The sequence below is a fragment of the Lepidochelys kempii genome, chromosome 1 (assembly GCF_965140265.1).
Source record: "Lepidochelys kempii isolate rLepKem1 chromosome 1, rLepKem1.hap2, whole genome shotgun sequence".
In the NCBI taxonomy this organism is placed as follows: Eukaryota; Metazoa; Chordata; order Testudines; family Cheloniidae; genus Lepidochelys; species Lepidochelys kempii.
Window position 1 is genome coordinate 200,972,914 of NC_133256.1, and position 22,634 is coordinate 200,995,547.

At 50.3% G+C, this 22,634-nt stretch overlaps 1 protein-coding gene across 3 annotated transcripts in view; it reads right to left on the minus strand.

Moving 5' to 3' along the window:
• LSAMP (limbic system associated membrane protein) overlaps positions 1-22,634 on the minus strand; it is a 1,353,981-nt gene that overhangs the window by 157,651 nt on the left and 1,173,696 nt on the right. For all 3 annotated transcript variants that reach the window (XM_073308901.1, XM_073308909.1, XM_073308893.1), the window contains one exon: positions 11,177-11,302. In XM_073308901.1, coding sequence (XP_073165002.1) covers positions 11,177-11,302 — 126 coding nt within the window. The remainder of the gene's footprint in view (positions 1-11,176; positions 11,303-22,634) is intronic.

A 22,634-nucleotide genomic window follows, 5' to 3' on the forward strand; every position in this document is an offset into this window, starting at 1 on the left:
GATTTAGATAACCAGAAAATCCTCTTTTCACTCACCATCACCTAGTATTTATGGCTTTTGATGGTCCATGCTAGGGGTTTGCTGGTTATCTTCTTGTGGCAGGCCCTGGTTTTTCCTTTGGGTGTCCTGTGCAGCACCAAGCATGTTGATGGGTCTTTAGATATAAAGAACAATAATGGGAGAAAATGCTAGACAAGTGCTTGAGAGACCCCTACATGGGCCAGACAGCCACCTTCAATCTTGCTCCTTCCTAGAACTTCCTGGTTCCTTGCTACTGGGAGTTGTGCTGAAAAGGGACCTGTACACACTTCACATATCCGGAACAGCTGGGATGTTGGATACTATGCCTTCCACATTAGGAATTATCCTGATCTCCAACAGTTAAGCACTGAAGCATGAAGCTTAATATCCCTTCCAATACTTTTATCATAAATTATAACTCTGGATAGTCTTGTTATCCATAGAAGTGTCCAATCCCTTTCTGAATCCTGATAAGTTCTTGGCTTGAGTGATTCCTTGCGGCTGTGACTTCCACAGTCTACTTACATGTTAAAGGAAGAGTATTATATAATACTCCTTCGCTATTACATATAGTGCTGGGACATAGAGCTACTTCCTACCCTCTCAAAACATGAGTGTGACTGCTTTAAGATTCAATGAGATTTGCTCATTCCCTATGTGGAGAGAATCAGTCCAGTATGTTTAACAGGCCTTCTCATTCCTCTTTGTTTCTACCACTAAATGGAATGGGGTTTTGCAAAAATGTTGCTTCTATTCTGTTCTATTCAGCTTCTTATAACACACTCATCACCAGAGTATCCTAGCTCCTGTTTTGAGCCATATTGCCTAATTTTAGATACAGCCTGGTGGTCAGAGAGATCTGAGAGGAGTTGTGGTGTTCTTTTCAGAGTCGTATCACCGATCTACATAGTGGTCATGAAGGGTGGACAGAGAATGAAGATACTTGGAGATTTAATGCAGAACTAGGCAGGAGATCATACACTCTGACTACATTTTAGGCTTGGTCTACACTTAAAAGGTACATAGGCATAGCTACATTAGTAAGAGGTGTGAAAAAAACCCATACCCCCAATGGACATAGCTATGCCAACAAAAACCCCCACATACATACGGCTATACTGACAGAAGAGGGCTTGTGTTGACATAGTTACCAGCGTTTGAGGAGGTGGTATTCCTACACTGACAGAAAAACCTCTTCTGTTGGTGTTGGCTGCATTCTGCCTAGGCAGCTATGCCGGCATAGCTCGGAGACATAGCTGTGTCATCATAGGCTCTGTAGTGTAGACATAACCACAGAATTGAGCTGTTTGCAATGGAACTGGTTTGGCAGAAGTCTTTCATGCTGAACGGGTTTAAGGATCGATGCAGATTTGCCCCATTGCCATACCAGTGCTGTTTAAAACCATATGAAGTTGCAGTGCCCTATAGGTACCTCTACCACAGTTCCAGCCGCAGCACCAAGCGGCAGCACACTCTGGGAGAGTTCAGAAGGCAACTGATGCATTGTGGGATAGCAGTGGAAGGACTAGTTGAACCATTTCAGCTAGCCTGCCTCCATACTGACATTAAACAGATTCAGACTGAAGTGGTTCTTAGGCCTACTTTCTAGGGGTAAACTCACTTATTAAAATGGTAAATATTTCTAGTGCAAACAACACTTTACTGTCCTCAAGATCACCAAAAAAATGTTCTTAAATCAACCAAGCATTTAATATACCTTTGAATAAGACGGAGGGAGAATTTAGATTGCATATCTCTAGATAGTAATAAGAAAGCTTTTTCATGTTCAGTTTTTAAAGTCCCTGAGACTGGAGATCAGGGTGGCATTAAACAGCTCAGCAGGTGGAGTGGAATGGGTAGGGAGAGGGAGGAAGGAGCGATTCATTAGCTTGAACAAACCCAAGTACAGAAAAATACACAGTACAATCAGTGTGTTCTCAAACAAAGGTGCCACTTGCATTCTGCCAGTAACTAAGTTACTGGGTTCTTTTCTTGACCATGCACAGAGAGGTTGGATCACAGGTCACAGGGCATGATCTGAGTGGAGCTGCTTCAGAGAGGATAGACTGTAATCTAGCGTCACTGACCAAGGCTGGGTGTGCTGTCTGATAGAGGCCTTATAGCCTCTTCTTACCACATCTGAATGGCAGTGTGTCAGATGGTACAAGGAAGGCCTTGGCATTACTGACCATGCCTGGGTAGTGGCAAGATAACAGGTGTCAGATAGGTTTGCATCTCATGAGAAAAGAGGTGTACTTTTAAAAAAAATGTCAAGGGCATGACAACATGCAACATAACCCCATTAATCTCCCCAAACTGTGTCACAGGGAAGAGCAGCTGGGACTTTGCCTCTTGTGGAGATGAGAGAGCCAGGATATCCCCAGTGAAAGATTTCCTGCAGTGACAATTGATAAATGTATCCACTCTATATAGCTAGTCATAGATACTTATCCCCACTCTAGGTAAATGAAGCACAATTTCCTGCCAAGTCCAATTCAGGTGGTTCCCATCATATTACCATGGGTTAACTTTACAAGCCAAGATGCCAGGTGATCTACTGTAGAGCAGGCTTAACACCTCCAGGCAAGAGAGATATCAATAAAATGGTAGGGAAGAGGAACGTGGTAATGGAATTAGAACTTAGGTCCCAAAAATTCCCAGGTGAAAGCTTTGCCATCCAAGATAAAGGAATAACTCCATTAGTTCCAACTGATAGACAATGACTATTAGACTCTCCATAACTGGATAGCAAGGATGTTTTGGCTTTACAGTCCACTAGCCTGAAGAATAAAAAGGAAAATGGTTCTGCTGGGGAACTGGGGTTACTTTCTCTCCATCTATGTGACACTTTCTGAGGTACCCAGGATTCTGAGGCCCCACGCTAGCACATGCCGTTAGCATGAGAAGACCTTGTCTGTGCCTGCCCTGGATCAGCTCCTCAACTCCACTGGCCACGGCCAACACAAACACTCCCCTCTAGGCCTTGCAGACCCTTCTGTCTCTCTACAGGTGAGCAATAGACACACTCCAACCTCCAAGGTCTCTGAGGGTCTTCCTGGAGCACCTAGAAACTGTTCCACAGATACGCTGATTCCAAAGAACCAGAACCACTCATCTTACCAGTTTCACCTCAAATCACTACTCTGTTTAAATCATACCACTTAGACACTTCCCACAGAACAGCTTTCAGGATCTATGGATGCTACACGTCTACTTCATCCAGTGCACTAAATGCCCCAACAACTACTAGGTGGCTGAAACCAGCTAATCACCATGCTCTCAAATGAACTTTCACAGGAAAATGATAAAAAGACAAAAACACCCAATCACCTGTGAGTGAACTCTGTTCAAAGTGATCGCTCTATAGCTGACCCCTCAGTCCTCATCTTCAAAGGAAACCTACACAACACCTTAAAAAGACAAGCCTGGGCGCCTAAATTCATTACTCTGCTAGACACTAAAATTCATGGAATGAACAGAGACACTGGACATATGGCTTATCACAACAATCTGTTACCCACTATCCCACTCTTTTGTCCTAGGACTGTAGAGGTGTTAACAGGCCACTCTACTTTGAATGGTGCCTTAGAATATGTGCTAAACAATCTGTTCCACCTTGCATTTAGCTGTGACACTGAGTACCTTTCCCAGATCTCCACCTCGAAAGCTTGTCTCTCTCATCAACAGAAGTTGGTCCAATAAAATATATTATTTCACTCACTTTGTCTCTCAGCACTTAGATATGTTTATAGTGAAAACAAGTATACATTTATTTAACAAAGTACAGAGATTTGAGTGACAGCAAGTAGTAGTATTGTTAACAAATAGTTACATCTAAAACATATTCATAAAACATGCAGTCTAGAACCTAGACTTACTTTACTAGATACCTTCATGTCTTATACAGCAACGCTCACCCAAAGTCCTTTCAGCATTTTCCAGCCAGGCTTGGCTTTGATTTTCCACTCATGAGACAAATCACACTGCCAGCTTGCCTCCTCAGTGAAAGATCCAGCGGATACCTCTGCACTCCCAGATATATCCCAACAACCCACTGTCTTTATTCAAACAGGATTCCTCCTGTTTGTTTTTTCCTGTATACTCCTTTCTTGGAGATTTTGCAGTCTCTTGGTTAGCCTGTGGCTCAGTATGCAAGTAGGGATACACTGTGGAGTATACAATATGCCATACCGAAATGGCCAGAGAGGGAGATAAAAGTGTTTGTTACTCCCTACCTAAAAGAAACCTGTTTGAAGCATGTCACCTCTTGGTGACCTGCCTTTATTTCAAGGCGTTAGAAACATAATTTCTAGTATAGATGCATAACATCTCAAATATTACCCTTACATACGTTTCACAATTATGTTGACCAGAAGGCTACTGGCTCTTAGTATAAACTTTACATGCCACCCTTGGGTGAACTACTGTGTGCATACCTGACCCAGGGGATCCCTGTAAAACCCTAGACATCCCGCAAGTGGTTTCTGCCAGTTGGCATTCAGAGGTCCCTGGGTCACAAACTACTCATTCAAAATCCATCTCTGTGCCACCCTGACAGCAATGAAGAATGAATTGGGAGCTGATGACATCCCAAGGAATGACATTTCAGTTTTCATTTCCAGAGTACCACCAAGAATTAAAGCTGATTTGCATTGATATTTGCCATCTGAATTATTAAAGGATTCTTTTTTCCTTGCTTCAAATGATACAGGCAACAGCAAGTCACAATTTAGCAATCTCATGGGGGAGGAAAAGGAGCTTCCTACAGGCAGCTTCTGGGCTTGGAAACTTGTAGCTGATGTGAGAAAAATGTCTGATTTTTCTCCACACCAAGGATGGGAGGGGGAGCGAAGGCAAAGAATAAAATGTTTTTTAATCAAGAATTTTACTTCCCGCATGCACCCATCTATCTTTCTGTGAATGGTAGTTCTAGAGAGTCCATCCCCATGGAATCCAAGCATCATGAGAAGCGTCCCTGTATTCCACTGCATGAGCAGTGGTCCATCTTTTCCTATCACTTGAATTCTTCTCTTCCACTTTCCAGCTGGCAAGAAATAATTCCATTCTTCCAGTACTAACTCAGGTGATTAGCCAAAAAGTGTGCAATGGATAAACTGAATGAAAGAAGAGAGAAATAAGCCAGCCACACCTTTCGGTTAGTGTACAAAACAAAAAGGTAATTCTGCTCCCTGAGATTTTTTTAAATCTCTCTATCTGTCCATTAGCCCTCATATGTAGGCGTGATGACCAGGGAATGAATTCCTTTTGCTCTGCAATCATGTGTTACACCATCCAGCCATATTCTACAGCACTCATTTCAATTGGCTCACTAATCTATCTTCTCCGCTAGAACTGCGTCTAACATTCCAAGCCTATGGGCCTCAAATAGCTCCTGTTTAGAAAGAAAAAATAAAAGAGAACCCTCCAGAGAAATGTGGATAAAGTGAAAGGAGAGAATGAAACCTCCACTGGTCTGAGTGGGTTATACCCAGGGACAGTATTAAGGATCGACTTGCCATTGCTAGAAACAGTAGCATTACCCCATGCAGAGCTGCCTTTCCAGTGATTATCCAAAACCGATTTCTAGGTCTGGCATGTTGTGAGATACAATATCCTAAAATTATGACACTTTGGTTCCTAGGAAAACTCATTTAGATTATTATTTTTTTTTTTTAGATTTCTGTATGTGCTAATACTAACATTTCTGTCACCAGGAGGCCTGCATGCTGATATGCATCAGGCAGCCTGGTGACCCAGCCACGAACATGTGAAAAATAGATCAGGACTTTTCAACCAGTGGGTCACCTCCAACCATCTGAGAAAGTACCAACCCCCGCACCATTGATAGGGCCCTGGGGGAACCCAGGCAAGGAAGAAAGCAGCAACTGGTTCTCTTGCCCCCGACTGCCTGGGCTTCACCCCTGGTCTGCCCAGAGGCTGTTTCTAGGTCTCAGTTTCTGCATAGTGCACTCCTGCAGGGGAGGAACAGCATCATTCCAAAGTGCTGTGGAACTGGCCTGGAAGCAGCCCTTCTACCACCTCAGAATTGAACACTGTGTGGATGGGGAGGAGGGAAGAAGGGAGACTCCCCCACTCTACTAACCACCCACCCAGAAGCTCAGCTCAGAACCCTCAGAAGCCAGCAGCAAGACCACCATTCAGCCACCATCACTGCATCAAACCCCTACACCAGCTTCAGTATCCCTAACTCCTGCAGGCCCAGCAGGGCCCCGCCCTGCATCTCCCACCTAGCACCCAAAGCCATGCCAGGTTTCTTGCCAGTCCCCTGACCTACCTCACAGTCTTGGTTATAGAAAGAAACCTGGGATGGTCATCCAGGGTTGATAACAGTTGTGATGTGGTTCAGTCACACAGAGACCCCCTTGGGACTGTCACCCAACATGCTGAATTTACCTCTGAGCTTGTTTTCCCTGCCATCTTGGGACTCCAGAACCCTTCCTTGTTGAGCCAGACATGCTAGCCTGCTGCAACACAGACCCACGTCGGGTCCATGCCCAAAAACTGCAGACTTTAACCAAAAACTGCTCAGCAGGTCACCTGTCTCCAGCACCCAGATCCCAATGGGATCCAAACCCCAAATAAATCCGTTTTACTCTGTATAAAGCGTATACAGGGTAAACTCATAAATTGTCCGCCCTTTATAACACTGATAGAGAGATATGCACAGCTGTTTGCTCCCCCAGGTATTAATCACTTACTCTGGGTTCAATAATAAACAAAAGTGATTTTATTAAGTATAAACAAATAGGATTTAAGTGGTTTCAAATAATAATGGACAGAACAAAGTAAGTTACCAAGCACAATAAAACAAAATACACAAGTCTAAGCCTAATACATTAAGAAACTGTTGACAGGTAAATCTCACCCTCAGATGTTCCAATAAGCTTCTTTCACAGACTATACTCCTTCCAAGTCTGGGCCCAATTCTTTCCCCGGTACAGTCCTTGTTAGTTCCAGCAGCCATCTTAGCTGAAAAGCAGGGGCTTTCTCATGACTGAGACTCCCTTCGTCCTGCTCCACCCCCTTTTATAGCTTTAGCATAAGGCAGAAGGGGTGGGTGTGTGACATGGTCACATGTCACTGTAAGACCTCATTCTTCATTACCCATGTCAGTACACAGGAAGGTTTGCAGGTAAATAAACCCATTCACAACCAATTGTCCTAGTCAATGGGAACCATCAAGATCTTAAGCCACCATTAATGGCCCACACTTTGCATAATTACAATAGGATCTCAGAGTTATACTTCATATTCCTATTTTCTAATACAAGAATGATACATTCATACAGATAGGATTATAAGCTTTGTAATGACACCTTACAAGAGACCTTTTCCATAAAGCATATTCCAGTTACCTTATATTCACACTCATAAGCGTATTTCCATAAATCATTATGGAGTGCAACGTCACAATGGTTTTTTCATAGGTCCAATTATACAAGGCTCAGAGGAACAGAAACATACGTATCCTAAACCATTTTGGAAACCACTTAAAGTTATCTAAGGTAGCTTTTTGATGTTTAATATTATGGTGATTTTAGGACCAAATGCATTATACTCTTGGAAATGGGAGATTCCCAGATCCTTTCTAGTGGGACAAGACACATGTTTCTAAGTGGGATAGGTCCAGAATAGATTTAGGATTGTCAATTAATTACATTAACGATAAATTATGTTTGCATTGAAGCCTAGGTTCCTCAGTACTAAAACAGGCCCTATTGTGCTAGGTGCTGTACAAAACATACAAATTAAAGATGAACCCCCGCCCTGAAGAAATTATAATGTAACCATAAGACATGAGACAACAGATGGATATTAATAGGAGATCACACACAAAGCCCCACACACCCAATGAGACAATACTGGTCAGTGTGACAGACAGTGATTTCAGCAGACCAATCATTGCTGAGGTTGTTTGTAGGCATTATGGCAGAGGAAAGGTTTAAAGGAGGGATCTGAAGGAGGGCAATGGAGGTGGCTTTGCAGATGGTTTACAGGTAGCTCCTTCCATGCAGAGGGGACAGCATAGGAGAAACCATGAAGCTGCACGCTGTAAAATTTAACAAATGGGCCATGAAAACTGGCACCTTTGGGAGAATGGATCAACATCTGGAGAGCACATAAGAGAACCAGTAGGAGGGGGATAGATCATGAATGATCTCAAAGGTGACAAAACACAGTGTGTTTAAAGTGGTTGAGAAGTGGGAGCCAGTAGAGGGACACCAAGAGAGAGGTGAGGTGACAAGCAATGAGCCAGGAAAACAGTCTTTGCAGTTGTGCTCTGAATGGATAGAGGTGGGGCAAGATGTGATTGGTCTAGGCTGCAGAGGAAGAAGTTTCACTAGTTGAGACAGGTGATGAAGGCCTGGATGAGAGTCCAGGCAACATGGACTGCCCCTCCTGCATCTCAGAATGATGCAATTCCACATTTGTTTAAAAAAAAAAAAGGCGGGGGGTGGGGGGTGGGGCAGGGGACCTTTTCCTGGCTAGCCTTGGTGTTGTTTTAATGGCCACTCTTTGAAAGCCCCAAAATTGGCTTGGCATATTAGAAGTAATCCCGATGTGGATCAATCAGTGGGCAAAGTACGGGTGAGGCAGATAAAGGGGCATGCCATGTGCAATTTATTGTATGGCTCTGCAATCGATCACATGCATATAGCAACCATCCATCTACAGCAGGGGTGGGCAAACTTTTTGGCCTGAGGGTCACATCGGTGTTGCAAAACTGTATGGAGGGCCGGGTAGGGAAGGCTGTGCCTTCTCAAACATCCTGGCCCCCGCTCGCTCCCACTTCCCGCCCCCCGACTGTCCCTCCTCAGAACCCCTAACCCATCCAACCGCCCTGCTCCCTGTCCCCTTATTGCCCCGACCCGTATCCACACCCCCACAGGCCTCTTGGGACTCCCATGCCTATACAACACCCCCTGTTCCCCAACTGCCCTGCCAGAACCTCCACCCCATCCAACCACCCCCTGCTCCCTGTCCCCTGACTGCCCCCGGGACCCCCTGATCTCTATCCACACCCCCGTCCCTAACTGTCCCCCGGGATCACACCCCCATCCACCATCCAACCGCCCCCTGCTCCCTGTCCCCTGACTGCCCCGACCCCTATCCACAACCCTGCCCCCAGACAGGCCCCCTGGGACTCTCCTGCCTATCCAACTGCCCCCTGCTCCCTGCCTGCCCCATGGGACCCTCTGCACCTTATCCAACTCCCCCGCCACCCCCTTACCATGCTGCTCAGAGAGGCAGGAGCTCGCAGCCGCAGCACCTGCGCTGCCCAGCAGGAGCGGCAGCCCAGAGCACTGGTGGCATGGTGCACTGAGGCTGTGGGGGAGGGGCGGGAGACTAGCCTCCCTGACTGGGAGCTCAGGGGCTGGGCAGGACAGGCCCACGGACCGTAGTTTGCCCACCTCTGATCTACAGTCTCTAGTTATCAAAAATGCCTATTACTGTAGGATCTGAACACTGACATAGGTGGTATCTCTCAAATCTGGAACTCTTGTATTAAATCTTCATGGAAACTAATATCCATGTATTAACTGAAACAATGCTAAAAAACGCTCGGCCCATGACAAGGAAATGTCTCCCACTTGAATATGAAGAGAAAGAATTAGAGGTGAAGACTGAAATTCTGATACAGCAAGGAGATCAATAAGAAATGCATCTTATAGCAAAACTGCCCCTGGGGAGTAAGCGGATTGTAAATATACAACTTAATTAAAGAAAAAAATAGGTCATTTTCCTACACCTCAGTGGCACATGCACACTCAACATTGACAATAACAGAAGAGAAGAACCAGGCACTTGATGACACAACAAAGAAATCACTCTCTCTCCCGGTCTCTGTTCTCACCTCCGTCTCTTCCTGGCAGTGTTTTTACTCTCTCTCCTTCCATTTATGCTAGAGATAGGCCAAAACCACAAAATAAAGGTCTGGATTTCAGATGTCCCAAAGCTGTTCAGAGTGGGAGTATTCTGATTTGGCTCATGGGGGCAAGACAGGAAACGTGGAGTAGAATCTAAACTCCCCCCAAATTTGGAGTGGGGAGAAGGGGTGTGCTGGATGCAGCATTCGGATTGAGTCCCATCTCTAATTCCATCGAGTTCTCTCTCTTCCCATCTCTTTTTCTCCTCCTTCCCTGACTCTCTCCCTCTCTGGTTGCTGACTAGGATGATGATTAGTTTCACAGTCTCTTGCACTTGAAGAAAGTTTCTGCTCTGGCAGCCTGGAGCCTTCCACAGTAAACAAACAATACCTTGTTGTAAATCCCATATTCAAGGCCTGATCCTGCCCCCATGGGAGTTTTCCCCATTGACTTGAATAGAACCAGGAGCTAGCTATAAATGAGAGCAGGGGAGGAGAACATCTCCCCTCAAAGAAAAGCATTGGGAGGGACGAAGAAGAGGCACATTTGTCCTGTTCTCTTCCCTGTGATAAATCTTGAAGGGATGAATACTCAGGAGACTCCCTGCTTCCCTAGCTGTCTTCCCCATGGGGGTCAGTGGGGCTAATGACAGGAATGTTTGCTCTCCAAGGCTGCCAATTGCTGCAATAGCAAAGGAGCAATTAATAATGGAGCAGAGCTGGCTGATTTCTTCCTTGCTCTGTGCCTTACTGGGTCCTCCTTTTCCGCCATCTTATCCTTTAGGGGGTGCACAGCTGCTGTCTACAAAGCTGAAAGTAGCATATGACGACTCATGTCACCACATGCCTCCTCTTTGATGCAAAAGGATTGGAAGCCAATTTGGTGGTTTTCAAAGGGTCCTACTGGACTTCTTATTAGATGAGTAAGATCTCCCTCTCTGCAATTAGTGGATGTGGTCCCTTTGCCCCTGCAGTCTGCCTTGTTGGTACCAGAAATTACAGCAGCTACATGAAGAGAACAGCTAAGATGCAAACAGAGGGTCAAGCATATACAGCTCCTAATGGAGACCATTTAAAAGGTTCCCTGAGACAAACTATTATGTCCTGTAGAGCCTAACGAACAAAATACCCCCCATGCATTTAAAGTGTTCCTTGGCATTGCTCATCACATGGACTTATCACTCTTTGTAGCTGCCAAACTCACTATTGAAACCTCCTCTGGTCACCAGCACAGTGTATGCATAAGAGCTATGCAGTGTGACTTACCTGTCGGGGTGAGGTGTCTCCAGGTGATGACAGGCTCGGGGCGTCCATTTGCCATGCACACCAGGGTCACGTTGCTGCCCTCATTCACAGTGACATCCGAGGAGATATTGGAGATCTTTGGTGGAACTGTGAAGACAAAAGAATGATGGAGCAGGTTACCCAGAGTTCTGAGGCCCCATGAGCCTGACACACCCAGAGTCAGCCATTGAACCTGCTCACAGATAGAACTAATTACTACTATGACTACTATTTGTTAAGCTCCACCACTGCCGAAAACATAGAGGAAGTTCTAGTCTTGGCCTCAAGAAGCTTGCAGTCTAAATAGAGATGCAAAACAATTCAGGCACAGAATCCTCTAGATGATCCAGAGGATGTTTCTACCTGACAGCAGAGGCCCGACCTGAGTGACCACCTTGAGGTACTGACAAAAAAAATCATCAGTTGCTTACTGGAGGTGAGGCCTCCACTGATGCTGAAGCAGAATTGTGCTCAGTCAGTTTATGGATATTTATTTGGGAGTTACTGTAAGGCAGGAAATTGCTCATGGAGAAGAGTCTCTGGCTCATGGGCCTTTTAATGTTTGCTTGCTACGTGCATGCCAGCATTTCTCACTTACAGAAGGTGTGTGATCACTTGGGGGCTTCCTGGAGTTGGTGTGTTTAAAGAAGGGATTTGAAGGAAGGAAGGGTTGGCCACTTGGAGCACCAGAGAGAGAGGTCCAGGGGTAAGCAATGACATGGAAGGATATAGGGAACGGTTGTGTAGGGAGGCTTGGGCAGAGAGAAAGGAGCAAGGGAGAGAAAGGGGGAAGTGGAATGGAGATATAGGCAAGGCCAGAGGAAAGTCAGCTGGGCTGAATGCCCTTAAGAAGCAGTTTGCATTGACTAAGGTTACTGCCTTACACAATTCCTTGAATGCCAAGGGGATAAATTCAGTAATGATGTAAATAGTGTTGTTGGGGAGTTAAACAGCAGATGCAAGCCATAAAGCAGCATAGCATGCGTGGATGTGGCATTCAGCAAGTGTGCCAAATGAGCACAACTTTTACACACTGGGAGGATGGAAGGGGGATATAGAATTGGAAGAGTAACCAGCAAAAAACCAAGGGAGTAAGGCTGAGGAGAGAAATGTTTAATAATACACCCTCCTGTTAGCTGCTTCCTGACTACTCAGCTATAAGAATGATCCCCCGGGGATATCACTGCTCCGAATATCTGCCTATGGCAATCACATTGTGTTGCAGTGCAGTGCAAGCGTCTAGCATTCTGATCACAGGCTATTATCATGCTGGTGTTGCTTTATGTTTGGTAAGGGTTGGGTACTCACAGAACTTGCAAGCAACTTGCGTGACTGAACTGGGGAAGCACTAAAGTGTAAGTAGGTGCCACAACTGTCACAGTACTTCAATCTCATTTCCACATTCAAAACAGCCCAGCTGGGTCCTTCTACAGTTCTGATTGCCCATCTAGCTGGCTTCTGCAGAGCCAGGCCTAGAGGCACTGTGCAAACTTCCTAACTCACACTGGGCACAGGCCAAGGCTATGTATTAGCTATTATTACATCTCCTGAGCACAGACAAAGGCATCCTGCTGAACACGGCACTGTTTTGTTGGCAATGTAAACAATTGCTCACCATAGGTTGAGCTTGCAGCTTGCCATACTTGTTTCATTTGTGATCTAAGTGGCCAGATTTTAACCCAATACAACTAACTAGCTCCTCCAGTTCTTAACTATCTAAAGCAAACTCTGTTGTGGAGTGTTGCAGCTGGTGATAATATTTCTGTAGCATGTTTCATCCAGAAATATCCCAATAGGCTTCACAATGAATATTCACCCAATCTGGAGTGAAGGGCAGCAGCCAGAACATAGGGCAATGCACCACACTGTGGGGATAAGGAGAAAGGAAATGTTGGTTAAGGATACTGGAATAAACCCTTGTCTCACAAAAAGTACCATGCAATCTTTAATATCCAGAAGAGTGGACAAGACTTTCCTTTGAGGATCCTTAAAATCCTCCATAGAGGTAACATTTGGTCTATTGTGGGAATTCTAAGGGTTGAGCTGACTTCACTAGGATTTGAACTTGTGTCTCCAAGTACCTGAAGGTTAGGCCACTATGTCTTCCCCTGAGGCAGTACAGATTGTTCAAGTCTCCTTTCTCACATTAATGTCTCACATCCATGCTTCAAGCTCAGGGGATGCAGGGGAGCTCAGTAAAAAGATTGTTCTTCTCCCCACCCCTCTCATTCTCAGCTTTAGAATGTATATGGGGAGTGAAACAAGATCCTTTTCTGCTTTGTTTACCACAGAGTAAACAGACCAATGCTCCGTTCCCCCGGCCAAGTTGGTTGACGGCCCTTTGGAGGCAGAGATGCCCATACAAATTGACTGGGAGGAAGAAAGGCTGCCCACCTGTTCCACCACATTCTTAGGAATGTCCTTAACATCCATGATTGTCCAGAATTACCACTGTCTCTAGCCCCAACTTCATGGCCAGTGTTTCAGAGTCAAGGTGAAAAGTGGAGAGCACAGGGCTGCTATGTGTACAACTCCCAGTAGAGCTTGGCTGAGTGACTGAATTTCATCTGCCATTTTGTTGCCCAGTGTTGATAAATGCAAAGTAATACACATTGGAAAACATAATCCCAACTGTACATACTGTGACAGGGTCAGGCCAGATGGCTACAGGACAGTGATTTTTTTATTTGCATAACACACTTACAAAATAAAAACAGCAGCATATGCAATGAGTAACAAAGCAACCAATCACAATTGTTTTCTCATTAGCTTCAGGGGAGGGAAATGTTCAAGCTTGCCTGGGCCCAGAGCGAGGGGGCTTCATCGACTCTCGTGGTCTTCCACCCTTCCGAGTTACCTGGTGGCCCAGAGCGAGGGGGCTTCATCGACTCTCGTGGTCTTCCATCCCTTCGAGTTACCTGGCGCCACGCCCGAGTGTCACCAACAATTCCTTCCTCTGAAAGCACCCAACAAGAGGGGCAGGCTGTGGGGTGGACAATCTGGGGGGGGGGTGAGGGGGGGACACGTGCACCCACGTGTGAAAGGACCCCTCTAAGGTGGTGGTGTCCGGAGCAGCAATGCCTGGGGCTGGGGTCCCTTACTCTCTCGTCCAATCAAAGGGTCAGACAAAAGGACGCGGACGGAGACACGGAGCAGAGAACCTCGGACAGCGCCCACCGCTCCTCAAAAGTATCAAGGGAGTGGGCGGACGCTGCCCAGAGGAACTCAGCCCGGATACGTGAAAAGACCGAGGATCGAAAAATGGCCCCACAGTCAGAGGAAACTCCATCGGCCAACCTCCTCTCTCTGGTTTTATAGATGGCCACTTTAGCCAGGGCCAGGAGGAGGTTAACTAGGAGATCCCGTGACTTTGTGAGGCCACGGATGGGGAGTGCATAAATAAAAAGGTGAGGGGAAAAATGCAACCAAAAACGTAATAGGAGATTTGTGAGGAGCTGGAGCAGGGGCTGCAGCCTGGCACACTCCAAATATACATGCGCCAGGGTTTCCCTCACACCACAAAAGGGACAAGTATCTGGGACAGGGGTGAACCGCGCCAAATACGTGCCCGTGCTCACAGCTCCATGAAGGAGCTGCCAACTGATGTCCCCGACGGGCCTCGGAACCAAGGTGGAATATAGGCTGGCCCACCGGGGCTGCTCACCCTCCAAAGATGGCAGAAGATCTCGCCACTTTGTGTCAGGGAGGGACACTAGAGTGAGGACGTGAAGGGTGTGGAGCACGAGCGTGTATAGATGTTTCCTTGTTGCAGTTTGGAAGCGTACCGGCTGCAGTTCATGCAGCTGGCTCGCAGTGAAGGGGTGAGAGGGTCTGCGGGGCAGGGGTCCAATTAAAAAGTCCGGCGGGCCTTGGGTAGAGGGTGGGTGGGGCGTGCCCTCGAGCAGGACCCAGTCGAGGTAAGCTCGAGCAGCGGGCGGCAAAGCAGCCTTCACCTCTTGAAGTACGCGCCGGGGGGTGTGAGGTCTGGAGAGCCCCATGCACCGGGCGAGCGTCCGGGGATCCAGCCAGTCTCCCCGGTTGTACTCCAGAAGATCTCCAACTCTTGTGACTTCTGCCAGGATCAAGCTCTGGTGCACCGAGCGGGACTCCGCCACCTGCACACGGAGCTGGAGTTTGTGTAGCAGGGGCTCCGCGAGGAGATCTAGCCCCTCGGTGGCCGCCACGGACCTGGTTGTTAAAAACAGTTTCCAAGTCTGGAGGGGGTCCGGGTAGAAGACCGGCAGCCTCGAGAGGTCTGGCGGAAGACCTCCTGGATGGAGATAAAAGAGCTGCCGGTCATATCGGAGCCCTCGGATGTGGCGCAGGATGGCATGCGCCAGTGTGCTCCACACCGAACTGCCTGCACCATAGAGGAGCCTCTGTAGGGCCTGGAGGCGAAAGACACGGACCTGAGTGTGTAGACACTTCAGGCCCGGTCCTCCTTCCTTCAGGGGTAGATGAAGAACCCCTACAGGGGGCCAGTGTGTTCCTGACCAAAAGAACCCCAGAATCAATGTCCGGAGGTTGGTCAGGAAACCCGGGGCCGGGACCAGGGTGTTGAGCCGGTACCAGAGTGTGGACAGGACTAGCTGATTAAGCACCAGCGCTCTCCCTTGGAGGGAGAGACATCGGAGTAGTCCCATCCATTTCCGGAGACGCTCTATCACCCTGCCCTCTAAATTGTCCCAGTTTTCCGGCAGAGAGGGATGCGTGGCAGAAAGTTAAATGCCGAGGTAGAGCAGCGGACCCACGCTCCACTGGATGGTCTGAAGCGCGGGTAGGAGGGAGCTCGCCTGCTGCCAGTCTCCTACCGCCAAGCCAGAGCTCTTGACCCAGTTGACCCAGGCGGAGGAGGTTGCCGAATAGATGGCCTGGCAAGCCTCCACCCGCGCCAAGTAGCCGGGGTCCTGGATCACGAGGAGCACATCATCAGCGTACGCCGACAAGACCAGCTGCAGCTCCGGTTCCCGCAGCACCAACCCTGTCAACCTCCTGCGGAGGAGACAGAGGAAGGGCTCGATAGCCAGAGCGTACAGCTGGCCCGAGAAGGGGCACCCCTGCCGTACTCCTTGCCCGAAGCTGACCGGTTTGGTCAGGGTCCAGCTTAACCAGACACTCTGCGGAAGTGTACAGCACCCGGAGAAAACCCACAAACTGGGGTCAGAAGCCAAACACCTGCAGAGTGCTCAGGAGGTACCCGTGGTCCACCCTATCGAAAGCCTTCTCCTCATCTAGGGACAGTAGGGAGAACGACAGACCTTCTCTACACCCGAGTTCCAAAAGGTCCCGAACCATAAATAGGTTATCAAAGATACTGCGGTCCGGAACGATGTAGGTCTGGTCTGGGTGGATCACGTCCGCCAGCACAGACCGTAGCCATCGCGAGATTGCTTTCGCTACGATTTTATAGTCCGTGCTGAGGAGCGAGACGGGACGTCAATTTCGTAAATCACGGAGGTCCCACTTCTTCGGCAATAAGGCGAGCACAGCTCGCCTGCACGAAAGAGGGAGGACCCCGCTCTGCAGAGACTCGGCCCAGATGGTGACTAGGTCTGGGCCGAGGACGTCCCAAAAGACGCGGTAGAACTCCACGGTCAGCCCATCCATGCCTGGAGACTTATTAGTGGGCATACGACGGAGGGCCTCCAAGAACTCGGCCAGAGTGAGAGGCAATTCTAGCCAGTCTCGGTCGCTCACGCTGACCGTAGAGAGCTCCTCCCAAAGCACTCTGCAAGCGCTAGGGTCGGTCGGATCTGGGGAGAAAAGACTTGCGTAGAAGGCTCGGGCCCTCCCGCACATCTCCACTGGTTCCGTGAGGGGGGTGCCGTCTTCTGCAAGGAGGCAGGTGACGTGTTTCTTAACCCCCCTCGTTTTCTCCAGGGCACAGAAGAAGCGGGAGCCGCGATCCATCTCCCGAAGGAGGCGGATGCGGGATCGAACAAAGGCGCCCCGGGCCTGATGGTCCTCGAGGGCCAGGAGCTCCTCCCACTTCTCCAGGCATGCTCCGCAGAGGAGCGAGTCTTCGGGGCTGGCGGCCAAACGCCTCTCCAGCTCTAAGACCTCCCGTTCCAACTGCTCTATCACCCCACTTCTCCATCGGCAGGTGCCCTGGGTGTAGTCACGGAAGAAAAGCCGGGCGCGCACCTTCCCCAGGTCCCACCATTGCCGCGCCGAGGGAAAGGCATGCCGCTGCCCTCGCCAGGCCAGCCAGAATTCCCGGAAGGACATCACAAAGCCTTCGTCCTCCAACAGACTGTTGTTAAAATGCCAATAGGCCAGCCCCGGCCTCTCCGCACAGAGGGAGGTTGTCACGGTGGTTAGGTGATGGTCAGAAAATGGGGCCAGCCGAATGCTGGAGGAGTGGGCTCGTGAGAGATGGAAGCGTGATAAATAAATGCGGTTCAACTGGGAGTGGCTCGACCGATGGGCTTCCACCTGGACAAAGGTGAACGTGGAAGTGTCATCTGGGTGGTGGTCATGCCAGATGTCCACTAGGGAGTGATATTCAACTATCTCCCGGAGGGTGTCCGCGGCGGCCGGGCTCTGCTCGGTCCCTGAGTGGTCTCGCTCCTCGAGGGTGGTATTCAAATCCCCTCCCAGGACCAGGCACTTGTGAGAATGTAAGGTGCCAAGGAAGGCGGACGCCTGCTGATAAAATTGCAGCAGCTCCGGGCCCGATGTCGGGGCATAGACGTTAACAAGGTTAACCACGAGCCCCTCTATATAGACCTGGAGATGCAGCAGGCGACCCAGCACGGCCTCGGCGACCCCTAGCACCTCGGGCCGTAGTTCGGGGGAGAACAGGGTCGCCACTCCAGCCTGACGAATCATGGAATGGCTAAAGTAGACCCTGTCCCCCCACTCCAGCCGCCAACTGTCTTCGGCGGTCAGATCCATATGGGTCTCCTGCAGGAAAATCACAGAGTACCCTCCCTCCCAAAGGAAGGAGAGCACCTGGGACCTGCGGAGAGCCATCCTACAACCCCAGGTGTTCAACGTTGCGATGGTGAGAAGTGTCATGGGAGGGGGCCGGGGGGGGGGATCCTCACTGGCAGGGACACTTGCATCCCCCAGCGGGCTGCGCAACAGTCCTTGACCCATCCCGTAGGTGAGTAATTGGTCACGGAAGACGCGGACCCGCCAGTAGGCCACGGCATCCTGCTTCCCCATCCCTTTACCTTCCCCCATGAGGGCCCTTGTGGCCCGGAGGATTTGAAAAAAATCCCCCCATCGCTGGAGAGCAAGCTGTACCTTGTTGCAGGAGCCACGGCCATCCTCTAAAAACTTCCGCAGCTCTCCTCGCAGCTCATGGGGGTTTGGGGTTACGGTTTACTGGTTGTTCCCCGGCGGGACCCTTGGTGCAGCCCCGTGGTCCACTAAAACGGACAAGCAGGGTGTGGACCCCCAACTGAGTGCCTGATGGGCTGGAGCTTCTAGGCCTGCCTCAAGCTCTGGGGCGATAGGGGGCGGTGGAAGGAAGATAGCAGCTCCTAATGGGTCAGGGCAGGAGAACACAAAGACTGAGCCCTGGGGGTCATCAGTTGTGAAAAGGAAGAAGACAGCCCCGGTGGCGGCAACAACATTGCAGGAGGTAAATTGGATAGGGGCAGGGGCAAAGGTGAGGTTCTGGGTTTCGGGAGGAAAGCAGCTGGATGGTGGCGCCTCCCGATCAGATTCGAGGGTTAAGGGGTGGGGAGGGAACTCTCACTGATACCAGGCACGGGCTTTATGGTGGATTTAGCAGCCACAGCATCAGGAGGTGGATTATCTTCTGTTGGGCCCCCGCCCCGGAAGGAAATCGATTGCTCCGCACCAACGGGGGGTGCCCCTGGCGACTCGTGTCCCGGCCGCATGGTGCCAGCTGTCACCTGAGCAGGCTCGGTGGTCGTCAGCAGGGTGCCATCAGCGGACGGATCGATGGAGGAGTCCAGGGGCTCCTCGGAGGTGGGAACAGAAGCAGCAGTTAGGGGGAGGGAGCATGGGGAAAAGAGGGGTGGAGCCAGGTTGCCCAAATCAAGGTTTGCTGGCAAAAGGTTGTCCTCCTCCTGGGCAACCAGGGTCAGATCTAGGGCCTCGATCTCCTCAAACATGGAGGAGAGGACACTTTCCGTTGCCCCGGGGTTCTCCCCGCTGGCACCCGCCACAACGGTTGCCTTGAGGTTCACGGAGGCTTTGGGTAGCGTCAGGACAGAAGGGGCTTCCTCGAGGGTCTCGGAGGGGAGGGTCTCCCATGGAGGAGAGACACTACCTTCCGGTGCTACCACGTCTTTCCCGGCTGACACCGGTGGATGGGACGCACTCGTGGGCAAAGCGGAAGGTTTGGCATCAGTGCCCCCTTCCTGGTCTTCCGGGGGGCCTCTGCCTCTGGTAGATGAGGCGGAGCTCGAGCCTTCTGCTTGCCTCGCTTCCCCTGGACTAGGCCCCAGCCCTCCATGGCATCATCTGGGGGCTAGTTAGCAGGGGTCGTGTCAGGGGGTAAAGGCGATGGCTCAGGGACTTGCGAGGGGGATGGTGGGGCGGCGTAAGGGAGGGAGGATTCTCCCTGGGGCAGGCTCTCTCCCATGCCTGGTGGTATCTCTGCCACACCCTCCTCCATAGGCCCTACCAGATTTTCAGCAGCGAGGGCGGGGCTCTCCCGCTCGACTGGGCGTTGTAGGGGAGGTGCCCCTTGGGCCTGAGCGGGAGAAGTAGTGGTCCGAAGAGGACGGGGGGTGGGTTCAGGTATCGGGTGGCCAGAGGCGTCGGCAATGACGGGGCCGATGTCCTGCCGGGTCTCGGGGATCCCAGATGCCTCTTCTTGCCAGGCTAAGGGGCAGTCTCTCTGGACATGCCCTGACGCCTGGCAGAGGTAGCACCGGGTTTCCCCTGTGGAGAAATACACCCAGTAATGGGCCCCCTGGTGGGGGACTAGGAAGGACCCCACGAGCGCCTCTCCGTCATGCACCGCTGACGGCTGCACTTGCCGGCGGAAGGAAAAGATGTGACGGAGGGTGGGGTCCTTGCAGCTCAACGGGAGAGGGCTGATGACAGAAACAGGTTTCTCCAGGGTGGAAAGGGCAGGTAACAGGGCAGCACTGGGGAGAAAAGGAGGGACAGAGGTCAGGACCAGGTGGATCCCCAGGTCCTCTAGTGGCTCTAGGGGGACAAACACCCACCCCACCCCACCGCCAGGCCCCTCTCCACCGCCTCCTGGGCGGCAGCCTCCGATGCTAAGAAGAAGACAACCTTCCCATACATTTTGGAGGCCGCCACAATGGCCGAGGGCCCCACCACCCTCACCAATGCCCGCACGTAAGTCTCCACGTGGGGCGAGGCGGGCACCAGGAGGCATCGGACACCGTACTTCCTTGTCATGGTGGGGAAGGGGCCCCGGCCGCTGTTGATGGTGGCGGAGGCAGTGGGCGGGAGAGATGACGAGGCGGCAGGCGCGGGGGCTGCCGCCGCCCGGGCATACATCCTGGGGGGTGAGGGAGGGACACCCGCAGAGCTGATGAAGGGGGCAGCGAGGAGGGATGCCATGGTCGGTGGCGGGGCCGCAGCAGTGGGGGTGGCCCCTGCCACGGGTGCCTGGTGGTTTTAGCAGGGCTCTTCCCCTTCTCCTTGCCCTGGCCTTTCCTGCTGGCTGGGGGGGCTCCCCTAGAGTCTGGGGAGGTGGTGGGCATGGCAGTGGCGGAGGTCACCCCGGTGACCTCCATTGCCGATGCCCCAGCAGGGACGGTGGCAGGTGGTTAACAGGAGTTGCGGTCAGGTAAAAAGGGATAGGCTGTGGGATGGGCAGTTCCGGGGCGGGGGGGGGGGGGTGCGCACATGAAGGCGAAAGGAGTCCAGGAGAGCTGGCTGTATTTCAAGGAATCCCTGTTGAGGTTACAGGGACAAACCATCCCGATGTGTCGAAAGAATAGTAAATATGGCAGGCGACCAGCTTGGCTTAACGGTGAAATCCTAGCAGATCTTAAACATAAAAAAGAAGCTTACAAGAAGTGGAAGGTTGGCCATATGACCAGGGAAGAGTATAAAAATATTGCTCGGGCATGTAGGAATGAAATCAGGAGGGCCAAATCGCACCTGGAGCTGCAGCTAGCGAGAGATGTTAAGAGTAACAAGAAAGGTTTCTTCAGGTATGTTGGCAACAAGAAGAAAGCCAAGGAAAGTGTGGGCCCCTTACTGAATGAGGGAGGCAACCTAGTGACAGGGGATGTGGAAAAAGCTAATGTACTCAATGCTTTTTTTGCCTCTGTCTTCACTAACAAGGTCAGCTCCCAGACTGCTGCGCTGGGCATCACAACATGGGGAATAGATGGCCAGCCCTCTGTGGAGAAAGAGGTGGTTAGGGACTATTTAGAAAAGTTGGACGTGCACAAGTCCATGGGGCCGGACGAGTTGCATCCGAGAGTGCTAAAGGAACTGGCGGCTGTGATTGCAGAGCCATTGGCCATTATCTTTGAAAACTCATGGCGAACGGGGGAAGTCCCGGATGACTGGAAAAAGGCTAATGTAGTGCCAATCTTTAAAAAAGGGAAGAAGGAGGATCCTGGGAAGTGAGGATCAGCCTCACTTCAGTTCCTGGAAAAATCATGGAGCAGGTCCTCAAAGAATCAATCCTGAAGCACTTACATGAGAGGAAAGTGATCAGGAACAGTCAGCATGGATTCACCAAGGGAAGGTCATGCCTGACTAATCTAATCGCCTTCTATGATGAGATTACTGGTTCTGCGGATGAAGGGAAAGCAGTGGATGTATTGTTTCTTGACTTTAGCAAAGCTTTTGACACTGTCTCCCACAGTATTCTTGTCGGCAAGTTAAAGAAGTACAGGCTGGATGAATGCACTATAAGGTGGGTAGAAAGTTGGCTAGATTGTCGGGCTCAACGGGTAGTGATCAATGACTCCATGTCTAGTTGGCAGCCGGTGTCAAGTGGAGTGCCCCAGGGGTCGGTCCTGGGGCCGGTTTTGTTCAATATCTTCATAAATGATCTGGAGGATGGTGTGGATAGCACTCTCAGCAAATTTGCGGATGATACTAAACTGGGAGGAGTGGTAGATACGCTGGAGGGCAGGGATAGGATACAGAGGGACCTAGACAAATTGGAGGATTGGGCCAAAAGAAATCTGATGAGGTTCAATAAGGATAAGTGCAGGGTCCTGCACTTAGGACGGAAGAACCCAATGCACCGCTACAGACTAGGGACCGAATGGCTAGGCAGCAGTTCTGCGGAAAAGGACCTAGGGGTGACAGTGGACGAGAAGCTGGATATGAGTCAGCAGTGTGCCCTTGTTGCCAAGAAGGCCAATGGCATTTTGGGATGTGTAAGTAGGGGCATAGCGAGCAGATCGAGGGGCGTGATCGTCCCCCTCTATTCGACATTGGTGAGGCCTCATCTGGAGTACTGCGTCCAGTTTTGGGCCCCACACTACAAGAAGGATGTGGATAAATTGGAAAG